The following is a 23,258-nucleotide window of genomic DNA, read 5'->3' as shown; positions in this document are numbered from 1 at the left end:
TTTCATTTGGATTCCAAAAGGGAGAGATGTCTCGGAGTGGGCGAAATCGATGAACGACACGCAAACACCAATTCGACCAAGAGCTCGCTTCGACATCAGCCATGAACAAAATAAGCATAGGCATTACCCATGGTACCCAAACTCTCGTGAACGCTCAGTAAGTGCTGAAGAGCGGGATATATCGCCGATAGGTGGAAGGCACTACAACACTGGACATTCAAGCAGTAGTTTACCAAAATTGAGGTTGAAAAAATTTGACGGAAACCCACTGGAGTGGCCTGAGTGGTCTAGCATGTTCATAGCAACAGTAGATAAACGCATGATTCCCGACTCAGAGAAAATGTGCCTTTTGAAGACTCTGCTAACAAGCGAAGCAAAATGTGCAATCTCGGGAATGGGCTATTCTGGACAGTTTTATAGTGCTGCCTGGAACATTTTAGAAAGAAAATTTGGAAGACCGCATGTATATATAGATGCGCAGCTCGAGAGCCTACGAAAAGCTTATCAAGTGAAACCTCATGATTCAACCAGCCTGATTAATCTTTCTGTTGTTGTATCTAACTTAGTGAACGTGCTCAAAGAGTACAAACATATTGGTGATTTGCAATCAAGCTCGACATTGTACCTGGCAGTTGATAAGCTACCTCGAGTTCTTAAAGAAAAATGGTGGTTCTACGTCGATGACAAAGACGAGGATTGGCCTGATCTAATCATGTTTGAAAAATGGCTATCACGAATGGCATTCGTGCATGAAGGGTTTTCATCGTTTAAAGGGGAACAGAAAGAAGAAGACCGACGTAACACAAATAGAGAAAAACGATTCTTGAAGACATTGAACTTCAGTGCAAGTTCAAACCTGCAAGAAACCAAGCAGACGCAAAACAACCACTGTCCACTAGCGGATGGCACTCATAAAATATGGAACTGTCTAATATTTAAGAATATTTATGTCACCGATCGCTATGCAGCAGTGAGATAAGAACGCTTATGTTATGGATGTCTGGGGAAAGGGCATGCAATCAAAGATTGTAAAGTCCACCCGTGCGGTTTAAATGGATGTACCAAAAAGCACAACAGACTGCTACACTCAGAAAACCAAATGGACGAGGGTAGTCACGCAGTTAACGTAAGCGCAGCAACAATCAACCAGAGTAACCAAGTTACTAGTTTTCTTCAAATAGTTCCGGTATCGGTTCAGAGTGGTGGTAACAGGTTGACTACCTACGCTTTCCTCGAGAGTGGTTCAGCAGTATTGTTCATCGATCAAAGCGTTAAGGATCAACTACAAGCCAAAGGCATGGACGTTACCTTGAACATAGCTGGCATACATGGGACGCAAGATTTGAGGACAAAGAAAGTTCCTATCAAAATAAAGGGACTACATTCAAAGGTGCATTCGACTGAAGCGTTTGCAAACCCATCAATCTCGTTGGGAAACACAACATATGATTACAAGGAACTGAAGCACAAATTCAGACACCTGAATGTTCTCACTAACAGAGCATTCAACCTGATGGAAGTAGGCATCATATTTGGACAGGATGCCTACGAAATTCAACGTCCATTGGACTATAAGATTGGAACACGAAGTGAGCCTTTTGCCGTCTTAACAGAATTAGGATGGGTAGTCAGTGGTCCCATGACAGGCAAGAAAAGTCAAAATGTTTGTCATTTTGCCTTCACAGAAGATGTGAAAGTGGCAGAAAATATCCAATCATGCTGGGACATAGAAACCTATGCTTCCAAAATAAATGTTGTAAGTCAATAAAAGAATAAGAAGCAAGCTCAGAAGTTTCTAGAGAGCATAACAAAGTTTACAGGCGAGCGGTACGAAGTGGGCATGCTATGGAGTGAACCAGAACCCAATCTCCCAAACAACTACGGCTCAGCCATTGGTCAGCTCTACTCACTGGAACGAAGATTCCAACGAGACCCAAATTTAAAAGACTTGTATCAACAGTCAATTGCTACAGATGTTGAAAAGGAATTTGTGAAGATCCTTGGCAAATCGGAAGTCAAAGGCACTTTCGGAAAGGAATGGTATTTGCCACACCATCCAGTACTAAACCCCAACAAACCGGGTAAAGTTCGCCGTGTTTGCAACGCTGCAGCAAAATACAAGAATGTATGCCTAAATGACAAGTTGTTAGCCGGACCCAATCTGCTACACGGGTTGATCGGAACAATATTCAGATTTCGAGAAGGACCAATTGCCTTAACCGCAGATATTGAATCAATGTTTCTTCAAGTGCAAGTTCCTGATCGGGATAAAAGCTGCTTGAGATTCCTGTGGCGACCAACAATGAACGAACCTGTGCAAATTTACGAGTATCAGCGTCATGTTTTCATGTTTTCGGAGCAAAGAGTTCACCAACATGTGCCAACTACGCTCTGAAGCGAGTAGCGATCGATAACGAGGACGAGTTCCCAATTTCAGCAAAAACAATCCACAAGAACTTCTACATGGACGATTTCATCAAGTCCGTCGCAACACCTGAAGAAGCAATCAAGGTTTTCAAACAACTGCAACATCTTCTCTCAAAACATGGATTTGAACTGAAGAAGTGGATCACCAACAGCGACGTGGTAACCAACGCAATCCCAGAGGACTTAAGATCAATCAGCAAAACAAAGCACGTTGAAGAAAACCCAGCCAGGAAGGGTCATCGGTGCTTGGGCTTCAGTGGACGATTACCGATGATAGTCTACAGGTTTGTAGAGGTACAAGCAAAGAAGTTGAGGCCCCAATCACCCAAAGGATGATCTTATCTCTAGATTCTTCAGTGTTTGATCCCCTTGGACTGTTTGCACCATTCAGTGTCCGTATGAGACGACTCCTGAAGAGCATCTGGACCAAAAATGGACAACATTGGGACAACTCAATAGAACCTAACCAATAAGAAGAGTTTCTGAAGTGGAAGGCGCAGCTTCCAAAAGTAGCAGAAACCAGCATTGATAGAAGATACTTCAGCATAGCCAAGGACAAATGGGAACTTCATGTGTTTGCCGACGCATCTGAAGACACTATGTGCGCTGTGGCATACCTACGCTCAAAGCTTAAAGAATACTCAGCAGACTTAGCTTTTGTAATCGGAAAGTGCCGAGTCGCACCGATGCGACACCTTTCCATACCACGCTTGGAACTACAAGCAGCAGTGATGGCGGTGAGACTTAAAGAACAGATAGTGAAGGAACACGAATCGAAGGTTCACAGTTGTAACTTTTGGACAGATTCCACTACTGTTCTGCAATGGATTCATAGCTCCCACCGTAAGCAACAGGTCTTCGTTGCAAACAAAGTGGCTGAGATTTTGGATACAACTAATGTTTCACAGTGGAATCATGTGAGTGGTATTAACAATCCAGCTGACATCGGGACACGAGCGATCAATGTTGACGAATTTAAGAGAAGCGAATGGCTTACTGAATCGGCCTGGTTGAAGCAACGAGAGAACGAATGGCCTGAACAGTTGAATTTAACATTTGTTTCAGACGACCAAAACGACGAAATGGTCTTCTCAGCAAAGGTTGAAGAGAAGAAGCCGATGATTCAGTGGGAAAGATTTAGCAGTTTCAATTGACTAGTAAATACAATGGCATACGTACAGCGCGTATTTGTAAAACACAAACCGTCAACAAAAACACTAAGTGTTGAAGAAAGAGAGGGTGCACAAGCAAGCATCTTCAGACTCCTGCAGCGAGAACAGTTTGCTGAAGAGATGAAATCTCTCAAGGCAGAAAAGGAAATTCCGAAAAACAGCAAAATCATCCAGTTTTCACCATTCATTGACCAGCCAGGACATATTCGTGCCCAGGGCAGAATAGGTAAAAGTCAATTGAACTTCGGAACCAAGCATACAATACTGTTACATTGGAAGCACCATGTAGTTGAATCATTCTTGCAAAATGAACATAAGAATAATCATCACGAAGGTACTGAACATGTCAGAAACATAGTTCAGCAGAAATTCTGGATCCTAGGCATACGAAATGCTTTGAGATCGATCAAAAACAAATGCATTAGATGTGGGAAAGACTGGTTAGGAGTTGCAAGAAGGCAATGTACGCAGTGCTGGGCAAAGGATCAGTCACGGAGGATGTTCTGTCAACCACGATGTGTCTTGTTGAACAGACGCTGAATGCTAGACCGCTGACACAAGTCAGTTCTGATGCTACCGATTTAGAAGCTATTACTCCAAACCATATCCTACTTGGCAACAAGAACCTTTGTTTACCGTATCTATCAGGTGCAGAGCAATTTGTTGATCATAGAAAGCTCTTCCGACAAACACAACCATACGCAGACCTCATCTGGGACAGATTCCGCAAAGAGTACTGGCCAACGTTGAATAGTCGGAAGAAATGGCAGACCACGACGGACAGAAGTCTTCAGCAGGGTGATCTTGTGTGGTTAGTGGAAGACAGTGACAAACGTGGATATTACAATCTGGGTCGAATAACCGAAACCTTTGAAGGATTCGACGGAGTGATTCGATCAGCGAAAATCCGAACAAAAGATGGATACTAAAAGAGGCCCGTAGTGAAGCTCGCTCCAGTACTACCAACTGACGATGATGTTTTCACGAAGGAAAACAGGGCCGGCGATGTTGGAGCTGAGCTTAAGGAATAACAAAATTGCGTAGGACAAAAACCATTACTGTGTTCTATTTATATCCCGATTATCCATCCCCTTAGCGAGGAAACTGTGTATAGCAAATCAGAAACAGCCACGTATGCCACGTATGTTCGACGGAGTGATTCGATCAGCGAAAATCCGAACAAAAGATGGATACTAAAAGAGGCCCGTAGTGAAGCTGGCTCCAGTACTACCAAATGACGATGATGTTTTCACGAAGGAAAACAGGGCCGGCGATGTTGGAGCTGAGCTTAAGGAATAACAAAATAGCGTAGGACGAAAACTATTACTGTGTTCTATTTTTATCCCGATTATCCATCCCCTTAGCGAGGAAACTGTGTATAGCAAATCAGAAACAGCCACGTATGCCACATATGTTCGACGGAGTGATTCGATCAGCGAAAATCCGAACAAAAGATGGATACTAAAAGAGGCCCGTAGTGAAGCTGGCTCCAGTACTACCAAATGACGATGATGTTTTCACGAAGGAAAACAGGGCCGGCGATGTTGGAGCTGAGCTTAAGGAATAACAAAATTGCGTAGGACGAAAACCATTACTGTAGTCTATTTTTATCCCGATTATCCATCCCCTTAGCGAGGAAACTGTGTATAGCAAATCAGAAACAGCCACGTATGCCACGTCAGCACAAAAGTTGTTAACAAACTGAACAAAAATAAGAACTCACAATCTCAATATCTTGTCAGCCTAGCAACTCGAGCTAGCAAATAAACTCAGCAATAAAATTGTTGAAATAATATAGTCTTGAGCAGTATATTTGTTACTGTGTCTTGCTAAAACCAAACACTTGGGCAGTATATTTAATAAATTTATACTGTGTCTTGATAACAAAAATTTGCCTTGAGCAATATTCTATCAAATATTGTGTTTTGTATCGAAAACGTCTCGAGCAGTGAATTCAATTGTCTGTGTCCTGATTTCCAGTCTTCAACTCGTGAGTATTCTGCGAAAATCGCAACACACACACACCCAGGATTAAGTTAGAAACAAATTTTTCATAACACTTCTGAGGCATATATTTTTGCCTTAGATTTGTTTCATCAAAACGATTGAACTGGTAAACATATAGAGATCCCGTATTGTGTGATCTGTGGACCCAGTTCAATTGAGAAAAACAATCCAAAACTAAGTTAATGCATCAAATTGGTTAATGCAACGGTAAGTACAGCAGAGCGGATATACAGTTACAAAAGCAAACTGCACAAACGAAGTATCCGGACAGATTTTGTAACCACTCAGAACGAACTGGGCGGTGTAAAACTTTCTTTGTGAAACACAAGGAGAGCAGCCGTTACACCCGCCAATTAGGAGTGGGTTAAGGGTGAAACCGTGGCCAGGGTAGTAATAACTATTCTTACCCGCACCCCTATCTTCGTAGCCGGATATTTCCTACGTTCTCCAAGCGTAAATTTTATTAATACACAATTTTTCCCAGGCAATTTTGTTCCAGACACAAAGGACCTCTGATCAGACCATTTTGGTTTCACACAGGGTGGAAAAAAATCTGGTTGTACAATATCCTAGTCAAAGCTCGCAAAAAATTCTTATCAGAAGTCTTTTCAATTTGACCATAAATCGCAATAAATTCTGATCAGAGACCGATATCCGTATGATCTCAAATCGCAGAAAGGTCTGTTCAGAAAACAAAATGTCTGATCAGAGGCCAATTTAGACTGGCAGTGTCTGTTAAGAGGGTAAAATTAAGAAGTTGGTGTAACCAGAGGTCAATTGGGTCTGCGACCTGAGAGTGGGTAGCTAAACCTCATTTTTTTTTAAATTGCGAGATCCAAAAAACTAAATTATTCTACGAAAATGATCCAAAGAAAAATGCTCATTGTGTTCTAAAATGTTTTTCAAACTTATACTATAAGTGTTTTCAACATAACCTTTAATGTTGAAAGTAACAACTTCCATATTGGTTTTCAGAACGGACTCTTTTCTCACCACATGACAGGTTACTGTTACATAAAAAAATTATTAAAGCATTTGCCATCTAGCGATTAGTTAATTAATACAATATTTTTGTATTTGGGACGCTAGTTAAACATCCCGGGTTGACCCATAATTCAAAAAGTTATAAAAATACAACTTGAAAACATGGCAATTTAGATAATTCCAGCTGTATTTTGTGAAAGTATTGAAAACCAAATTTTCTAGAGTAATCCAAAAAAGCGTAAAAACAAAACTCAAAAAACGCATTTAAAAAAACAGTAGAAAACGTCATAAAACGACGTACGTAAAAAATGTTTTTCAGATGGAACTGAGGGACCAAAGTTTACAACTCTTTTGGGAATCACTGATTCTACCCCTCAATTATATCTGAGGCAAAGAATCTGTGCATCGTCCTATGGAGAGGTCATAGTCATAGAACTTCAAGAAATTCACAAGGCAAAAAAAATTATTTTGAGATATTTAATATTTAATCAGATATTTACTGTGTGATTTTTTAAAAAAGAAAAACTGTAACGCATCAACTGGACATTAAAAATATTAAGGTCTTTCATTTATTAATCTTGGCCACAATTGGAGCCATCAGAACAAAATAATAAATAAACCTTGATGAAAAATGAATTGTTATATTAAATTTTTTTTCTGAGAAATGCTATTTATGTGACCACTTTTAGTTTTCACTATAATAGAATGAGCATAGCACATAAGAAACATAAGATGACTTTTTAACATTAATTTTTGTGGTTAATTTTCCGAATCATCTAAAAATTTAGCTAAAATTGCTGAAAAAGGGGAATAAAAATTTTTGGCATTCCCCTCTTGCATAATGGAAAAGTTATTGCTAAATCTTGTTGGTAAACTATTTCATACAGGAAACAAGCAGCCATATTTTAGTAGAAAAATTAAAAACAACTAAGTAAATTGCATGCTTCATAATGCACTGATTGTATTTGAGGTCAAATGCGATTTAGCCCTATTTAAATCGAGGCACATACCTAGTCGTTATCTCATTTCTGTCACCTTCACTTTGTTCAGCTGCAATAGATGGTGAAGATCCTTGAATTTGATCTACATTTTGATTTTCGACGCCAGTTGCATTATTTTCTGTCAAACGACCCTCAGCGCTCGTTTCGGCCGCTTGCCCAGCATGAGAACTAGCATCACCTGGATTCTCTTGTTGTTGTTGTTGTTGATTGTTTGTTGTTGATTGAGCTGGCTCTGTTTGTGTGGTAAACAATACACTCGAGTAGTGTTCGTTCGCAGTTCTTTTGTTTCTTTCCTCTCTGAAGTTCGAGTAGAAGAAACAGACGACTAAGTTGTACTGGTCGGCCATTCGGACACACACTCCGGAACCAACGCCTCGGTTGCCTAAAAGACCCGGAGGTGAGGGGAACCCGCATAAAATATGATAGGACACGGGACATCGTTTGGGGTGGGGGGGGGGGGTGTTCTAAAGTTTGATTAAGAAGCGTTTGTTGGAAGCATATCTATTGATCAAATTCTCGGATCTTTCTAAGATCTCTCGTATGTTATATTGTTAAGAGAGCAGCTCTCTTAACAATATAACATACGAAAGATCTTAGAAAGATCCGAGAATTTGATTGATAGGCATGTTTCCAACAAACGCTTTTCAATCTACCTTTGGAACACCAAGAACGTTTTATATTTTTTAGAACATTTGATATTTAGCATATAATGACCCGCTTTTAGTTTGGCTGTCTATTCATCAATTAGGCTATGTGAACAGCCTCCGTTTAAAAGCCTTAGTAAAATTCTAAATTATCCCTTATAAAACAGAAGAAATGGGCGTATATTTAGGAGCTGGGCATTTGTGAACATAAAAAATGTCTCTTTTTTTTGGTTTTTTCAACTATCGCCACCCCTACGAAATATTAATCAAAATCTAACGTCAATTAGCGAAAGACAACATGAATAAGTGAAAGACAACATGAAGCGGAGTGACAAACGCGTTTAAACGCAAACTTTGAATTTGATTTATTGCTAGCCTAGTCCAGAACAAAAACAAAATTATAAGTTGTCGGTATGTCCAATTTAAAACGTCAGAAGTCGTCAATACCTGCGTCGATTTAAAAAAGAAAACATACTCATGATTTCCTACGTTTGAAAACCGAACATGCCGACTAAACCAAAGAAAAAACCGACGGGTTTTGTCGGTTTTTATGTCTAAAACAAATAGGATCTTTTCCGTTTGTGCCCCACCCCCCCCCCCCCCCCCAGCTTAGTGGCTGCACATTATTTCTACCCCCAGTCGCACGTGCCATATTTTCACTATGATTATTTACTATGTAATGGCACGTGCTCTGTAACTGGGGGGTGCATAACGTACTGGGGGGGGGGGGGGGGGCACAAACGGAAAAGATCCAATAAATATAACTAGGATGTTCCTTCGTTCCGAAGCGAATTTGTTTTGGAATAGAGTATTACTGGTTTTTACGTCACGGAAATTTAGTCGAAGAGTTTTTCGTATCTGAGTCAATTTGGCTGAACGAGCACTGTGAATCTCTGGCGGAAATGTAAAATGGGTTGTTTTTATTTTTCAATTTTGACTGAAAGTTGGGCAATGATATCATCAATTTTGAGATTTTGCGCTTTTCAACTTTTTTGAGGTTTCAAAACGATAAAAAAGTACTCGAAAATTTGGTACAGGTAAACACTTCTAAAATAAACAGCAGAATAAGAACTGGTGTGGCATAAAATTAAAGACTAACTAGAGTAAAAGCCATTGGATGTAAACATGGATCCAGGGATTGGGTTCAGAATAGACTGGGCAATCCTCTTGGATCCAGGCACCTCCAGTCCAGACCCGAACAGGGCTATTTTAAACCTTCTAGTGACTCCAGAAAATAGCTTCCCAATTATACTGAGTGATATTTTTGGCTTGCAGTACAGAGCTGCAGACTGGTACTCCATGTACTTTTCCTTAGCTGAAAGCTCCAAGGGTTCTTCATCTTCTGCAGTGGCGTCTTTGGAGCTGAAATAAAGGAACATGATACGTATTATTCCAAAAAAGAAAAAGGATGTGCTGGAATGGTAGGCATACAATCACGAGTTTGATCTAGACGCAACGAAAAAAATTATAGGTAGAAATCATAAGTAGTATATAATACCTACGTAAAGAGGGGGGGGGGGGGTTATCATTCGACTCTTAACCATAGGATAATAGGTAGTGGCGGTTAAGTGGGAATAGGATAGGTGGGATAAAATCTTTCCGCCGCTCTATATTTCCCTTTCCTACTGAATCTTTCCATTTCGACTCTTTTATTTCCCCTCCCTTCCTTATTCTGCCGCCCTTGTTTCCCTTTAACTTTGCTTTCTGTCTCGCTGCTTGCTTTTGATTTCAAAACACTCAAACAAATTAAATTAAAACCAAATTTCACACTGCATGCAAAATCAATACTGGTTCAGTTTTGCGTGTCTCTCTCTGGGCAATTAAATTTAATTATGCAGTCTAATATCACCTTGCAGTTTTACACACAGGGCCCTCTGACTCGCTTTCACTTGCTTCTTCTGCCTAAAAAATTAATGAACGGATTATCGGGCGTAGAGTTTTCTTCGAAACTGGCATCGAAATCAACGATATCGCTACTTTCAATATCGGAATCGTTTATATTCTGAGCGGCGACAAAACCGGGGTCTGGTGGTTGCCATGTGTTGGAGCTTTGGGGGGTGGTGGTATTTGGAGAGGAGTAGGGTACAACAAAACTGTTATCCCACCCTGGGCTCGAGCTCAAAAGTAAGTAGCTAAAATCGTCATAATCCCATTCCACATCGTCGTTATTTCAATCAATTTCATCAATAGCATAATCGCCAATTTCATAATGGCCAAACGGGAGGGTTTTTATGCCATCGGGTAGTATATAGCGCTTGTTGTCAAAAGCTGACAGAAAAATTTTGTTTGTAGTAACTGTCTACAGCTTGTGGTGGTCGGACACAATCCTGGTGTTCTCTGAGCGCAGGTGGTTTCCAGTGCTGAGAGTGTTTAAGAAGTCGGCGTGGCGAAGATGTTGTTGTGCGGCCCTCGTAACCCCTTTTGCTGAAAGGTTTCGACAACCTAAAAGAAAGAAAGAAAGAAATGAGGAATATTAGGTGCTATTATGATTACTAACACCCTATGTAAATATAAAACGATTTAACACCTTCCAGATGCCTATTAACCCAATACGAATTTTTATACAACAACTAACAATTTTGTTTTATGAGAGAATGAACTTACTTTTTGACAGGATGGAGTACAGCTTCGGCTTCAAACAGATAAAGTCAGTAATATATTCGCCGGCGAATTCGTCCTTGTATTTGAGGACGACTCTTTTGTTAGTGGTATCGTAAAGAAAGTGATTGGGTGGGTAATTTGAGAAATCAAAATGACTTAATACTGACTGAGGCTTCTGCGATAACTCTGTATAAAAATCATCATTTTTTATCGCATAAAGGAGACTATCTGTATCGCTGTAAAGAAGGCGACAGTTAAAGTTGGGGCACATGACATTGTAATGGAATGAGCACATGTGGAATTTTGCAAGATCTAAGATAGTCGCTCCCACAATAGTGGGAGTGTTCCAATAAATGGACTTCGGTCGTGTGGTCAAGGCTGCTAAGTTCTCCCCAATTATCATAAAGCGATCAAACTCAAATCTGGATATTAACTTTAGCGCATGCTCTGCATCTCGAGCAATTGTTATTTTATTTCTGCGTCTTTTGGATTCACAGTTTTTACCATAAACTTCATTATTCATCAGTTTATAAAAGTTCTCTTCAAACTTGTTTGACGCAACTTGCCGCTTTTCACTATTTAGTGTAATGTATGGCGATAGCCAGTTTTCTTGTCGAAATTGAAGCACTCTGTGAACCTTTCTGATTACCAAGCCGAGTTGGACATAGAGTTTCAGCAGTTTGTAGTGGACCACGTATCTCTTTATCAAAGAACGTTTGCAGGAGTTTCTTTACTTTGGAAGATGGGAGATTGTACTGTTCTTTCAATTCGATCTGGTAATCGCTCAATCACTCGTCTTCAACCACGTCTTTTGTGGGCGCCAACGGAAGATCACGGTGCTCATCATGAAGACTCGGCGGGAAAGAGAGATCGACCTCTACAAAGTATCCAATGCTAGCGTCATCGGCGGTATCCAAAATCTCTTGAATTTGAATCTCTGTGTTGAACGTAAGGTCGGCGAGTGGTAGTTTCTCTAATTGCATTACGCCGCCATAAAGTTTATTAGCGTCGACACAGAAACCAAAACAGGATTCCTCCGTGCTGTTGTGGTTGGGAAAATAGGAGTTATTTGCAGTGAAGCGCCGACTTTCAAAGACAGATGTGACTCCACCGCGAATTGCGGGTTCAATCATGTCCAAGTGTTCACGCTCAGTCAGTAACTCGACATTGGCTTTGCAGATTCTAAGTGATGCCTCGTTAGCCATATTGGGTAGGGCGAAGAAGTGCATACAGTCTAGTTTATACGTATCGAAACTCAACTGTCGATGGAATTCGCAAACACATGCGAGTAGTGCACAGTCGAGCTTCAAGTATGAGTCATGATAATCCTGCAGTGTTCCACATTCCAGAATTTCCCACATCCTGCGTGCATGTTGTAAATTAGTCTCCGTTACCTTCACTGCCCCTCCGTCCAGAGTGCTACCCCACTTGCTCAGTGGTGGGAGGCTGGTGTCACTGAACTTGGACCGACCAGTCACATAAGAGTAAGGGTAGTAGCCTTTCTGTTTAAGTAGTTGAAGGTTAGCATCAGATAATTTAGAAAACATTGCCCTCATTATTTCGAAGCGGTCATCGGGTAAAATTTCAACAAGTTTCTCTAAAGAACTGTTCATCATCTTGAAGGAGTCTTTGAATCGAAGATATTCGAAAACTTTCACTGGTTTCCCTTTTCCGTTACGAAAGTGTCAATAAGCACACCAAATGTCATTGATATGTATTTTTCGTGGTGGTTGGTATGACGCTGATGGTTGTGGTTGGCTCGCAGTTGTTAAGTGCCAAGCAAAAGTGATGTAAGTCATAATTTTGAATATTATGACCCAAAACAGGGGTGAAATTGATATTTCGTCTCAAACGATTGCATTTCTCATGTGCCCATCCCAAGAATTTACCACTGTAGTGGCAATGGTCCGGGTCAATTGTGTTCTCTGGATCTTCCGTTTCTGAAAACGATTTTTCACAAATCCAACAGTGCGTAGTGTTAGATTTTCCCAAGTTTCGTCTATCGCCTTTGAAGAAAGGGTGCTTCCTTTTCTGCTGATAAATATCTCTGGCTAGTTTGTGAAGCATTTTGACAAAATTTGTCATGCAAGCAGGAGAACTGTCTACATGATGAAAGATTGGCCTTGATGAGTGGTGATCTATCACTGTTAGCGCATAGCCACACGGTTCATGTATCTCCTTGACCTGTGTAAAGGCTTTATCACTTGGTCCCTTGCAAGTCGACACGGGTCGTAAGAAAGACTCGAAGTCAAAATAGATAACAAGAGGGACAAACCACGTAGCAGCCAATTTCGTGAACTTGTATGAGTTGTTCTCACTTGAAGGCATATGAATGACAGCAGGTGCATTTTTGCAACAGTTACTGAGATGTAGGTTGTAACTTTCAAGTCCTTCTCGACCAATCCAAAAGCAGTTTCGACAAATGTTGTAAGAGAATTTATAATCAAGTTCTCGCACGTAGCAAACAACCTTCACAAGGTTTGTAATGAGAACGTAGTGATGACGGTCACAGTCGTACAGCAAAAGTAGATCCACTACCAAATCTGAACTATATGACGAAATTTTCAGAGGGAAAAACTGGCCGTTATCGTATCCAAACACATTTACCTGAACGTTGTTAAGTGCTTCAAATTGAGGAATGTCTGCGAAGCCCATGGGCATAGTAAAATCGCCCAGATGTTGATGAAGTCCTGGTTGATTGTATGTAGTTGGTGAAGTTTTGTCGGTTTGATAGTTTCGATAAATTCTATCTAGATTTATTTGATGATACATGTGATAAGCCGCAACAAAACAATACCTGAAGCAATCTCGATCTTCGTGGTTCCTAACGTTGAGCAATCCTCTACAGTTGGCAATTTTTGACGGCAACGCGATGTATGATGAACCATGAATTGGTCTGAAACGTGCGAATTTGACGTGCGAACTTTGAGAACTTTCTCGAGTGTCCAGCCACTTCCCAACGAGTTGAATGTTGCCAATACACTCATCATCTTCTCCACCATTTGCCAATACTCTTCATCCGACAGTCCGTTTGCGTAGACAGGAGTCATCAGAGAGTTTGCGTATATTTCAATACGATCATCTTCTGGTATATCTGGCTCATCATACAGAACTTTGATAAGCCGCAATTTTGCACATAGTTGAACTTTTTGAGGACCCTGGGTCAACTGCTCACTTATTAGAGTGTCAATTTTGAGTTTTTGTATCCGCATGAAGTTTTCGAGATCATTGGATTCTTCGGTCTCTGTTGACTCGAACGATCTCAGCACTCCATTGAATGCACTTTCCAACGGAGTGTCTCGAGGCTGAAATTGTTCACCTAGGACGGGTAAGTGATGAACGGAAGTCATATGCTGTACGTAAAGATGGCAATCGTTGAATCCGAGTAGGCAGCTTTGACAGCAATTGGTGAATCGTTGGTGTGCAATTTTCATGTGGTCTTCGAGCAAAGAAATCTTCCGACAAGTAAACTCACATAATGAGCATTAGTATACGGGTAAACCAATCTCATCAGGATGGAAGTTAAGCTCATGCCTGGAGCGATTTCCTTTTGTACTCAGAATAGAATCACAATAACGACACTGGAAACCCATTTTTGATTTGTCTAACTTTAGTAAGAAAGAAATGTTGAACTCGAGTACGAACAGTAGAAACGAATGAACAAGAAATGGCTTCTCGGGTTTACAGTATTAGAGACTACAGTACTGCATAGGCGCCAAATTCGAAGTTTGCTGTTTTCTGATTGGTCGGTTTTGGCGCATACCTTTATTTCGAAATTTCGTTGCTTTTGAGAGAAAAAAGATGTGTTTTCAACTCTCCATTGCAATCGTATGCCAAAATATACCACCACAAGGAACCCTACCGAGTAATGGTGATCATCGTTTGTGTCAAAAAAATTTTTTTGAGAACCTGGAAAAACATGCTAATTTTCAAAATTGTAATAAAATGCGCTATTTTATGCATTTTCAATTACGGATGTTTAGAGTTGTCCTACGTTCTTAAGTGTGATGAGCAAAAATGCTACCCGTGCCGAAAAACATAGGACCCATAAAAAAAATTGCTCAAAAATAAACAGAAAAAAAGTTTGTTTTTTCTGTCAATCAAGTCATTAATTAACAATTACATGACAATTACATGACATAAACATGTGTATTTTTTCTGAGGCCTTTTTTGATGACAGCTGTTATGAGATAAATTTACACTGAGGGCCCAATAAGTCCAAAAATGTAAAGAAAACCGATCTAACATCTTTCCTTAGGGTACTTCATATGCTAATTAATGCCAGATGTTAATGTGACATTAATTGCCAGATGTTTCCAAAATCGGTGAAGGAGCCGTTTTTTGATGATGATGCTTATGAACAATAATGTCGGGCATCAAGCAGTGAGTACAAAACCGTTGCAAAAATTTGAATTTTTTTTTCAGTAATTAGTAATTAGGTTAATTAACCCTTAATTAGTCGCTAATTAGGGGCTAATTATCTCCATAACGGATGAGTAAAATTTGACGAGTGTGATGAGATGTTTTGTACTTTCGAGTATACTGAGTCTTACTGAACAATCAGTTTCATCCCAAGTATTTTTTGGAACCCTCTTTTTTGGGGTCAAAGGTCAGAGGTCATGTGTTAAAAAAATTTTTTTTTGAGTTTTTTTCGTTCTTTTTAAACTAACATGCTCTTTTTTTTTCAATTGATCCCCATGTAACAAATGAGAAATGATTCTAGTGTAAGCTGAAGAGGGCATCTACTGAATTAAGTGTCAAAATTTGACGTTTGAAATGCATTTTTTCGAAAAATTTTCTTTGATTATTTTTTATTTTTTGAACAGTTCTTCGGCTTATGAATTGAACTTGGAATTCAATCGATGCTACAGCTGTGGCATGGAGTTAGCATGTCATTAGCGTCAATACCGCATACTCTCACATATGGCTATGTCTCTAAACTTTATGTTTAATATATATAATAATAACAAAAATTTTGCAGATTGGGAAAAGTATTTCTGGATATAATATTGAAAAATCTCACGTCATTGTAGTTGTAATAATTGAGTGTTTGTTAGGAAACGAATGTTTACGTCATAATGAAAATCTTTTCTGAACATGTTCGAACTTGATCAGTAGCAAAGTTTTAATTTCTTTGACTCAGCAGATTTAAAGCTATAAAACAGATATAAAAAGTTAAATTCAGCTTTTAAAAAGTTGAAATCACACATTCTTGAAACAAAATCAAGTTAGCATCTCACTATACAAAAGAGTTTTGTGGTGATCCATTAAGTTTAATTTTCAAGTTAATCAAATAAGTCCATTAAAGTATTCTCAGGTAGCCGTTTCCTTGGTGCATTGCAAATCTTTGGCGTGTCTGTTACACCGAAAACACGTGCTGGTTCTGGTGTTTGAAATTGTGTAGCTGACAGTAACGTTGTATCAAACTGGTTGTCATTGAACAGAGCCGTAAAATTGTTCTTGTGAATTCCCGCAAAGAGAGATGGACTAGAGGGCGGTGTCAAACTGGGACTCGGATCAACTGCTGGTGTTACTTGCAAGCTGGCTGAATCCAAATGCGATTGATTTTCTGGGGAGCAAGGTGATGACTTTATGCCCCACATGTCAGCTAAGTTTTCGCAAGCCTGATAAGCCCCTAGCCGGTTTTCAAACAGAGGCACACAGTCGCAATCGTAACGAAACAAAATTCGTTTAACGTCGTGAGGTAATGATTCCATGCCAAGATGTTGAAATGTTGGCAAAGTTTTTGGAGGTAAATATCCTCCTGATGCAATAAGACTGCATTCTGCTGGTTCTGTCTTCTCTGGTAAAGAAGCAATTGCGTTAATGAAAAGCTTAGGTATCAAACAGTGCTGGTAAGTTTGCCAAACATCGCCTTGCCTCTTCTGTTGAATAAGCACAACAAAGTTTTCGAACACTGTCTGATAAACCAATGTTCGCTCCAGGGAAATTACAGATTCAGCAAGTATTTGAACGGACATAGTTTTTGTACAAATTTTGAGAAAGAAATTAAAACCAATTTGATAGAAGACTGTTGGTAGGTGTTTGTCTGGTAACGAACTGTTGAAAGAAAGCAAAGTGCACTGAACGCAAGGTTTAAAGAAAATGAATAACTACTTTTAAAGTTATATTGCACAACGTGTAATTCAACAAATTATATCTGGGGTCAAATATGGTTTTAATTTTGGTAGTGTATGTGCTCTGATGTATGCTCTTAATTTTGTTATTATACATGAGTCGATACACTTTATAGTGTGTACTAACTCTGTTCTTATCTAGAGCGAATTTTATTATTAGCATTTCATTGTACGCTGGTGCATGTTTATTCTTATCAGAATTTCCTTACTGCTGTAGGTTCACTTGTGCTTCTAATTATATCACACACCCAGGGTCACATCTGTTCCAAGTTATAAACATATTGTCCGCATATAATTCCAATAAACAGTGTACACTGCACTGCTGCTCCAAATACACACCTAGGGTCACATCTGTTTTCTCTATAGAACCAAAACATGTGGTTCGCATATAATTCCAATAAACAGTATACACTGCACTGCTGGTCCAAATACACACCTAGGGTCACATCTGTTCCAAGTTATAAACATGTGGTCCGCATATAATTCCAATAAACAGTGTACACTGCACTGCTGGTCCAAATACCCACCCAGGGTGGGTCACATTTGTGTTCTCAAACCATATGGTACGCATATAATTCCAATAAAAGGTGTACAGAGCACTGCTGGATCCAAGTACACACCTAGGTTCACCTAGGTTTTTTGTCTTATCTAAGGTCACAGCTGAAATTAATTATGCAATATTTGAACAACAGACAGACTCAAGTACGCAATAGGCGTACTTGAGCCTGTATTCACAAATCATTTGGATTTAATTAGACAGTTTGACGACACTTGTTTAAACCCAACTCGCCGCCCCATTGAGTTGGAGTTTTACACATTATAACACTTGAAAGTAATAAAACAAGTTGCACACTATGCCTTTCACGTCCACTAAAGACACAGAGTTTGGAGATTGTTATTTCGATATTTCCAAAACTGATAAGCGCTTTATCAGAGCAACGTTGAAAACCTATGAAAGGACAGGGACATATGTATTTCTGAAATTGTTCAAAAAAGCAACAGACGATTACGAGTTTGAACAGAGAATTTCTCTAAATCTTGGAGAGTTTGAAAATTTGGTCAGCTCAGCTAGCAAATTACAGAAATCAGTGACTGATCAGCTGTCAACAACAAAACCACCACTAGCGAAGAAACCAAAAATTCAAAAAGAAGTTGTCAACAACGATGGTTGAGGCGATGTTTGAGCGTTCTCCAAATTATTTTAAACAATTTCAGAAACAGTTCAAATTTCTCATTCTTGAAGAAAAACCTAGTTTTTATATTGGAAATTTTTATACAGTGTGTGCACATTTTGATTCCGAATTTTGCAATTTAGTAAACAGCCATTATCACGTTCTGATTGATACAACTACTTTTGAAAACGAAACAGTGAAACGATATCAGAGCTTTCCTGTGCCTTGTGTTTATACAGCTTTCAAATTCTTGTATTGGACTGCACCAAATTTGGAGACTAATGGAGACGTTTTTACAAAGCTCAAATAGGCAATTGAATTCAACGGTTCGGGAGAAAAAAACTGATTCATAGTCAGTGCGCAAACGTCTGCCAGCTTTTGCTAACCACAACAATTTATTGAAAAGCAGCTCTGCAAAACAGACAAATGTCAATCTCAAACCGAGTGCCAAGATGCCAGTAGTTGCTCAAAAAAACTATCTACAATGCCCGGCCTCCATCGAAACAAGTTCAAACTGATTTTGTTAAAAGTGAAACTTTACGAAGAGTTGAAACAATTTTGTATGGTCCTCATTCTGGCGCTTTTTGTCAAATTATGGATATTTGTATGAGTGGATATGGAAAATTGAATATTAATTCTGATTTATTGAGTGTTCGCTTTGTGTATGAAGAAAAAGTAAAATTTTGAAAAAAAAATTTCTCAAGTTAGTAAGGTTAGAACATCATATGAAAAGCAAAACGAATCAATTCATTATCGCTAATATTTACAAGTTTTTGAGCATTGAAAACAAAATGAGCAATATAAATACAAAAAAGTCCACAAAGTTTAGAGTTTGCTCTTTGAATTGGTTGATTCTCCAAGAGTTGATAGATGTTGTGATTGCTGCCAACGGAAACGATTCTTTGATATAGGTGTTTGTACGATGAAATGGGCTGACCAAGGGGATCGGCAAACAAAAGTTGATTGTTTTTTCTGCATAATAGTAACCAGTGGCTGCCAATACTTTCAGCAGTTGCTGCATTAACAATAAGGAAGCTGTTTCTGTTCATTTTTTCCGGAAAGTTGTTGGCCGCAAACACACCATGGAATTTATATTTAAGAGTTTTGCAACCTTGGATTAAACCATTGATATCATCTTCATCCAACATTAATTTGTCAGAATGTGATTCTTTGATACTCCTCTTGCACTATCAACAAATATTGTGCTAGCTTTTTCGCCAATAATGAATTTTTCTATATTGCTCGGTAAGGCCGCAGAAAATTTCGACTCAATAGAAATTGACGAGTTTGTAAGCTCAGGATGAATAAAATCGTGGGATGCTTGTTGGGTGCTGGTCAAATCAAAAACCATTATGAAATGGTTTGGGTAATCTGTCAAACTTATTCCATGACCATTGTCGATGTAAGCTAAATCCGATATTGTGTTAAAGTAAAGACGTTTGTCATCACTTGTTGATATCGGACTGTCTGCCACAGGTAAACCGTTTCGATAAATATAAATCTGCTCAAGGTCGAATTTGCGGAAATTAAATGGATTTTGTCTGTTGTTACCAAGAAACGCTTCGTTAGTGTTCAGACAAATTGCTAGTCTACGAATCGGTTCTCTGGCAAAATATCTTCTTGTTTCCAACTGTGAAGACCCGTTGACGCCAGAAACGTTTTTGTTAGAGTCTCCAGGTAGGGATACGAAGCTGGACTTGTTAATAAAGTTTTTTCAATAGCCGATACAACATCATCGTTCAATGTCATCTTGCGCACATACAAATTAGCTTCGACAATTTTTACTTTGTAGTGCTTGGCAGCATCGTCAGACATTATAACAAAATCATCTATTGACAGTCTAAATGCAATGCGAAGTGTCACACCAATTAGCAAATGTCTGTCACAGGTGAAAAAGTCGACCGCAACTTTACCGTAGAATGTGCACTCAGCTGATTGCCTCACTAAGGCTTCCCTTCTGTTCACTTCTCCAGTTGACAGCGCTCCTGGAGTTTCTTCGCCAGCCAGGTGTTTTTTGCATCTTTGTTATGTGAAAATTCTGTTTCAATAAAACGTTTATGAGCATAGTTTCCGTTAGCGTTTGAAATTTTTAGTCCATTAGCAGACACTGTACAGTCAGAGAAGAGTGAATGTAACACATTATTGCAAAAATAGGGAGCATCTGTCTTCGTAACATCTGTTGCTGCTCCTGCGTCATATCTCAAATCAGCTTCTGATGACTGGACAATTTTACATTTTACTTCCAAGAAAATTTTCTGTAAGTCAATAAAATTATATGGGTCACCGGCGACTTCAAATTCTAACATGGGTCCATTTGGACTGTAGACTGGGCCCTACTTTTGACAAAAACTACCATCGAAATTTCCTAAAAGAGAAGGTTTTTCGAATAAATCCAAAGAACTGTGAGTTGCTTCTGATGGTAACAAATTAGCGATCATCGTTCACTCTGGCAAAAAAATCTGACCGACTTCTTTTTGGAGCTCTGTGCGTTGAAATGGTTTTTTTGCGTTTGTTGATCGCTTTCTGTGGCATGACTCGACTTGACTTCCTCCGACGTGAAGTATTTCGTCGAGATCCCCCTGTCTGTTTTTCAACAGTTTTTGCGATTGTATTTTTAAACGCCTGTTTAGATTTTTTGCCTCCGACTACATCCAAAATCTCTGGAACACTTTGTTTCAAAAGCTCTTTCCCGATACGATTCGCTGTAGGCAAAATGAAACGACGTGCTAAAGGCAGCGCAACACGTCCACTGCCTGCAGCTAGGGCTCCAAAACCACTTCCTCTTTGACGATAATGTCCAGAGGAGTGAGGCAAAGACGTTGCTTGATTCGCATAATAAGAATCCATTTTAGGAGGAAAATTTTTTGAATTGTAGTGTTAGAATAACTTTTCCAGTTCCCGAAAAGGGAACTAATTGTCCTGTTTCCGTTCTCAGTTCAATTGAAATCGATTGAATTGTGTTGGTTAGGAGCTTCTTATAGTCTAAATTTGTAAAAACTATCCGATGAGTTGGTTCAAGCTTACAAACACTACCGTTTTTCAGACGTTGTTTTGAATCAATGACTCACAAAAGAGGAGCCTTAGTGTCACCAACGTATTGATACTCAATTATGTTAGTGTAGATGAAAATTAGATGCTTTCCAGCACAAAGATCAGCTGGGAACTCCCCATAATAAGCTTTCGTATCATCACTTTTCATAAACCTGTTCGCATTGGGAATCATTTTGTACCCAATATGTATTCCATTACCGTCAGGAATACCCTTATATCCAATAATGCTCGGAATTTCCTCGCTGGGAAATGTAATTCCCTCATACTTTCCAAATAAAATTTCATATTTTCCAGAACTCTTCAACTCTCTGAAAGAAAAATTGGGCAGTCCAATCGTTCGCTTAATTGTAGCAAGAAGTTGTGCCACTGTATCAAAGGTTCCTGGCATAAAACTAAATTGTTGTCCACTATAAGGTCTAGAAATAACATTAGCTCCCGAAGACATCTTTTGAGAATCTTCATAGTCTTTTAAGTTGTACACAATTGGATTTCCGTTTACTATGTGTTCTATTTTTGTTGGGAATATGATTTCACTTAACGCCACTCTCCAATCACCTGCAAGTTGAATTTCGTCATTAAAAAAATTTCGAAATGATGCAAGTGTGTTTGAATCAAATATTTCCATTGAAGCGGATGAAACAACGTGAACTGTAAACTCGTCTTCAAACCGGTTGTTGGACATTTTCAACGAGAGGGAGCCTGACACGTTGTAATTCTGGTTGATAAAATTGTCCTTGAATTGGTTTTTTGTCTGTGTCGACTAAGGAGTATGTTGGTGGGCTTAATGTCGGTATTCCCGTTATTTCAAAGACTTCGTCTGTGAACGATTGCTTGTAACTTTTCCTGAATGCTTTATCATTTTTAACTATTCTCACAAAGTCTCCAATGTAAAACTTGGGCTTCTGATTTGAGCTTGTTTGGGCTGTCAATGAAACTAGTCGTGGCACATCTTTTTTTGTAACTTTGTTGGGAGCAAATTTAGTTACTCGATTGACTCTTGAATTGATTATTTTCACAAATTGGTCTAATTGGTCAATGTAGCTATAGGTCCACTTTTCTTCGAGATACCGATGAATTATCTTTTTGAGAGATCTAATTTTCCTCTCTGCAAAAGCTGACTTTTTTTCACTGAAAGTACTATATAACTGAATTCCGCGTTTGTTGCACAATTGTTTGAATTCTCCCAGAAATTCTGTGCCATCGTCAACCCATACTTTTTCGGGCTGTTTGTTTTTGATCATCTTTTTGAATGCTTCAGCTGCTTCTGTTGCGTACTTTGTTTTTAATGGTTCCACTCGTAAATATCTTAACAAACAATCAACCGCTACTAGAAGGTACTTGATATTGCGGTTATACTTTGCTAATTTATCAACGTGTGCCAAATCTAGAGACCAAATTCCGTTAATGTCTCTGACAAAAACTTTAAGCCTAGGAAATTTTAATCGAATTGAACGGTACTTTGTGAAAGACGGCTTTGTCTCCAAATAGGACAGGACTTTGCCTATAGGGAGCTTGCTTTGAGTTTGTAGTCGTTTTAAGCTTCCATACGAAGCTGGTCCTTTTAAATACAACTGATCCAATTTTTATACTTCAGGAAAAGAAAGACCACATCTTCTGACTGGTCTCTTCTTTGTCTGGCGTTTGGTCCGTTTCTTCTTTATATTTTTTTGGGTTGGTTTTGAGCCACTGAGTCGTTCTCCAGTAGAGGAGAACTCTTGTTGACTGGGTTGTTCTCTACTTGGGAAAAATTCTTGTTCACTTTCAGACGAGGCTTCCAAGATTTGCTTGGCATGTGTATTTGCAACAAGATGAGGCGAGATATTAAGAGCAAATAAAATTTTTGAGTATTTTTCAATGTCAATTTTTTTAGTTGGTTGCTGTAGATTGTACAGAAATGTTGAAGCTTTGATGCCCAGTGTTTCTTTATTAACGTGAAGAACGTCGTTCGACTCTATGGTGACTGTTTCAGATTGGTTAATCAAGTCAAGTATGATTTCTGATCTTTTGATTTGGTTTTTATTCATAACTTCTAGCTCTATCATTATGGAGGTGAAATCGTCGC

At 39.1% G+C, this 23,258-nt stretch overlaps 1 protein-coding gene across 1 annotated transcript in view; it reads right to left on the bottom strand.

Annotated features, from left to right (window-relative positions):
- LOC142342065 (F-box only protein 4-like) overlaps nucleotides 1–23,258 on the bottom strand; it is a 35,386-nt gene that overhangs the window by 3,147 nt on the left and 8,981 nt on the right. Inside the window, exons 2-3 of the mRNA XM_075393247.1 lie at nucleotides 9,335–9,597; nucleotides 7,601–7,973 (exon numbers count right to left, since the gene is read on the bottom strand). Of these exons, the coding sequence (XP_075249362.1) occupies nucleotides 7,601–7,973; nucleotides 9,335–9,597 (636 nt within the window). The remainder of the gene's footprint in view (nucleotides 1–7,600; nucleotides 7,974–9,334; nucleotides 9,598–23,258) is intronic.

This window comes from Convolutriloba macropyga, chromosome 7 (genome assembly GCF_964194025.1).
Source record: "Convolutriloba macropyga chromosome 7, txConMacr16.3, whole genome shotgun sequence".
In the NCBI taxonomy this organism is placed as follows: domain Eukaryota; kingdom Metazoa; phylum Xenacoelomorpha; order Acoela; family Convolutidae; genus Convolutriloba; species Convolutriloba macropyga.
This window is presented reverse-complemented; position numbering and strand designations above follow the sequence as displayed.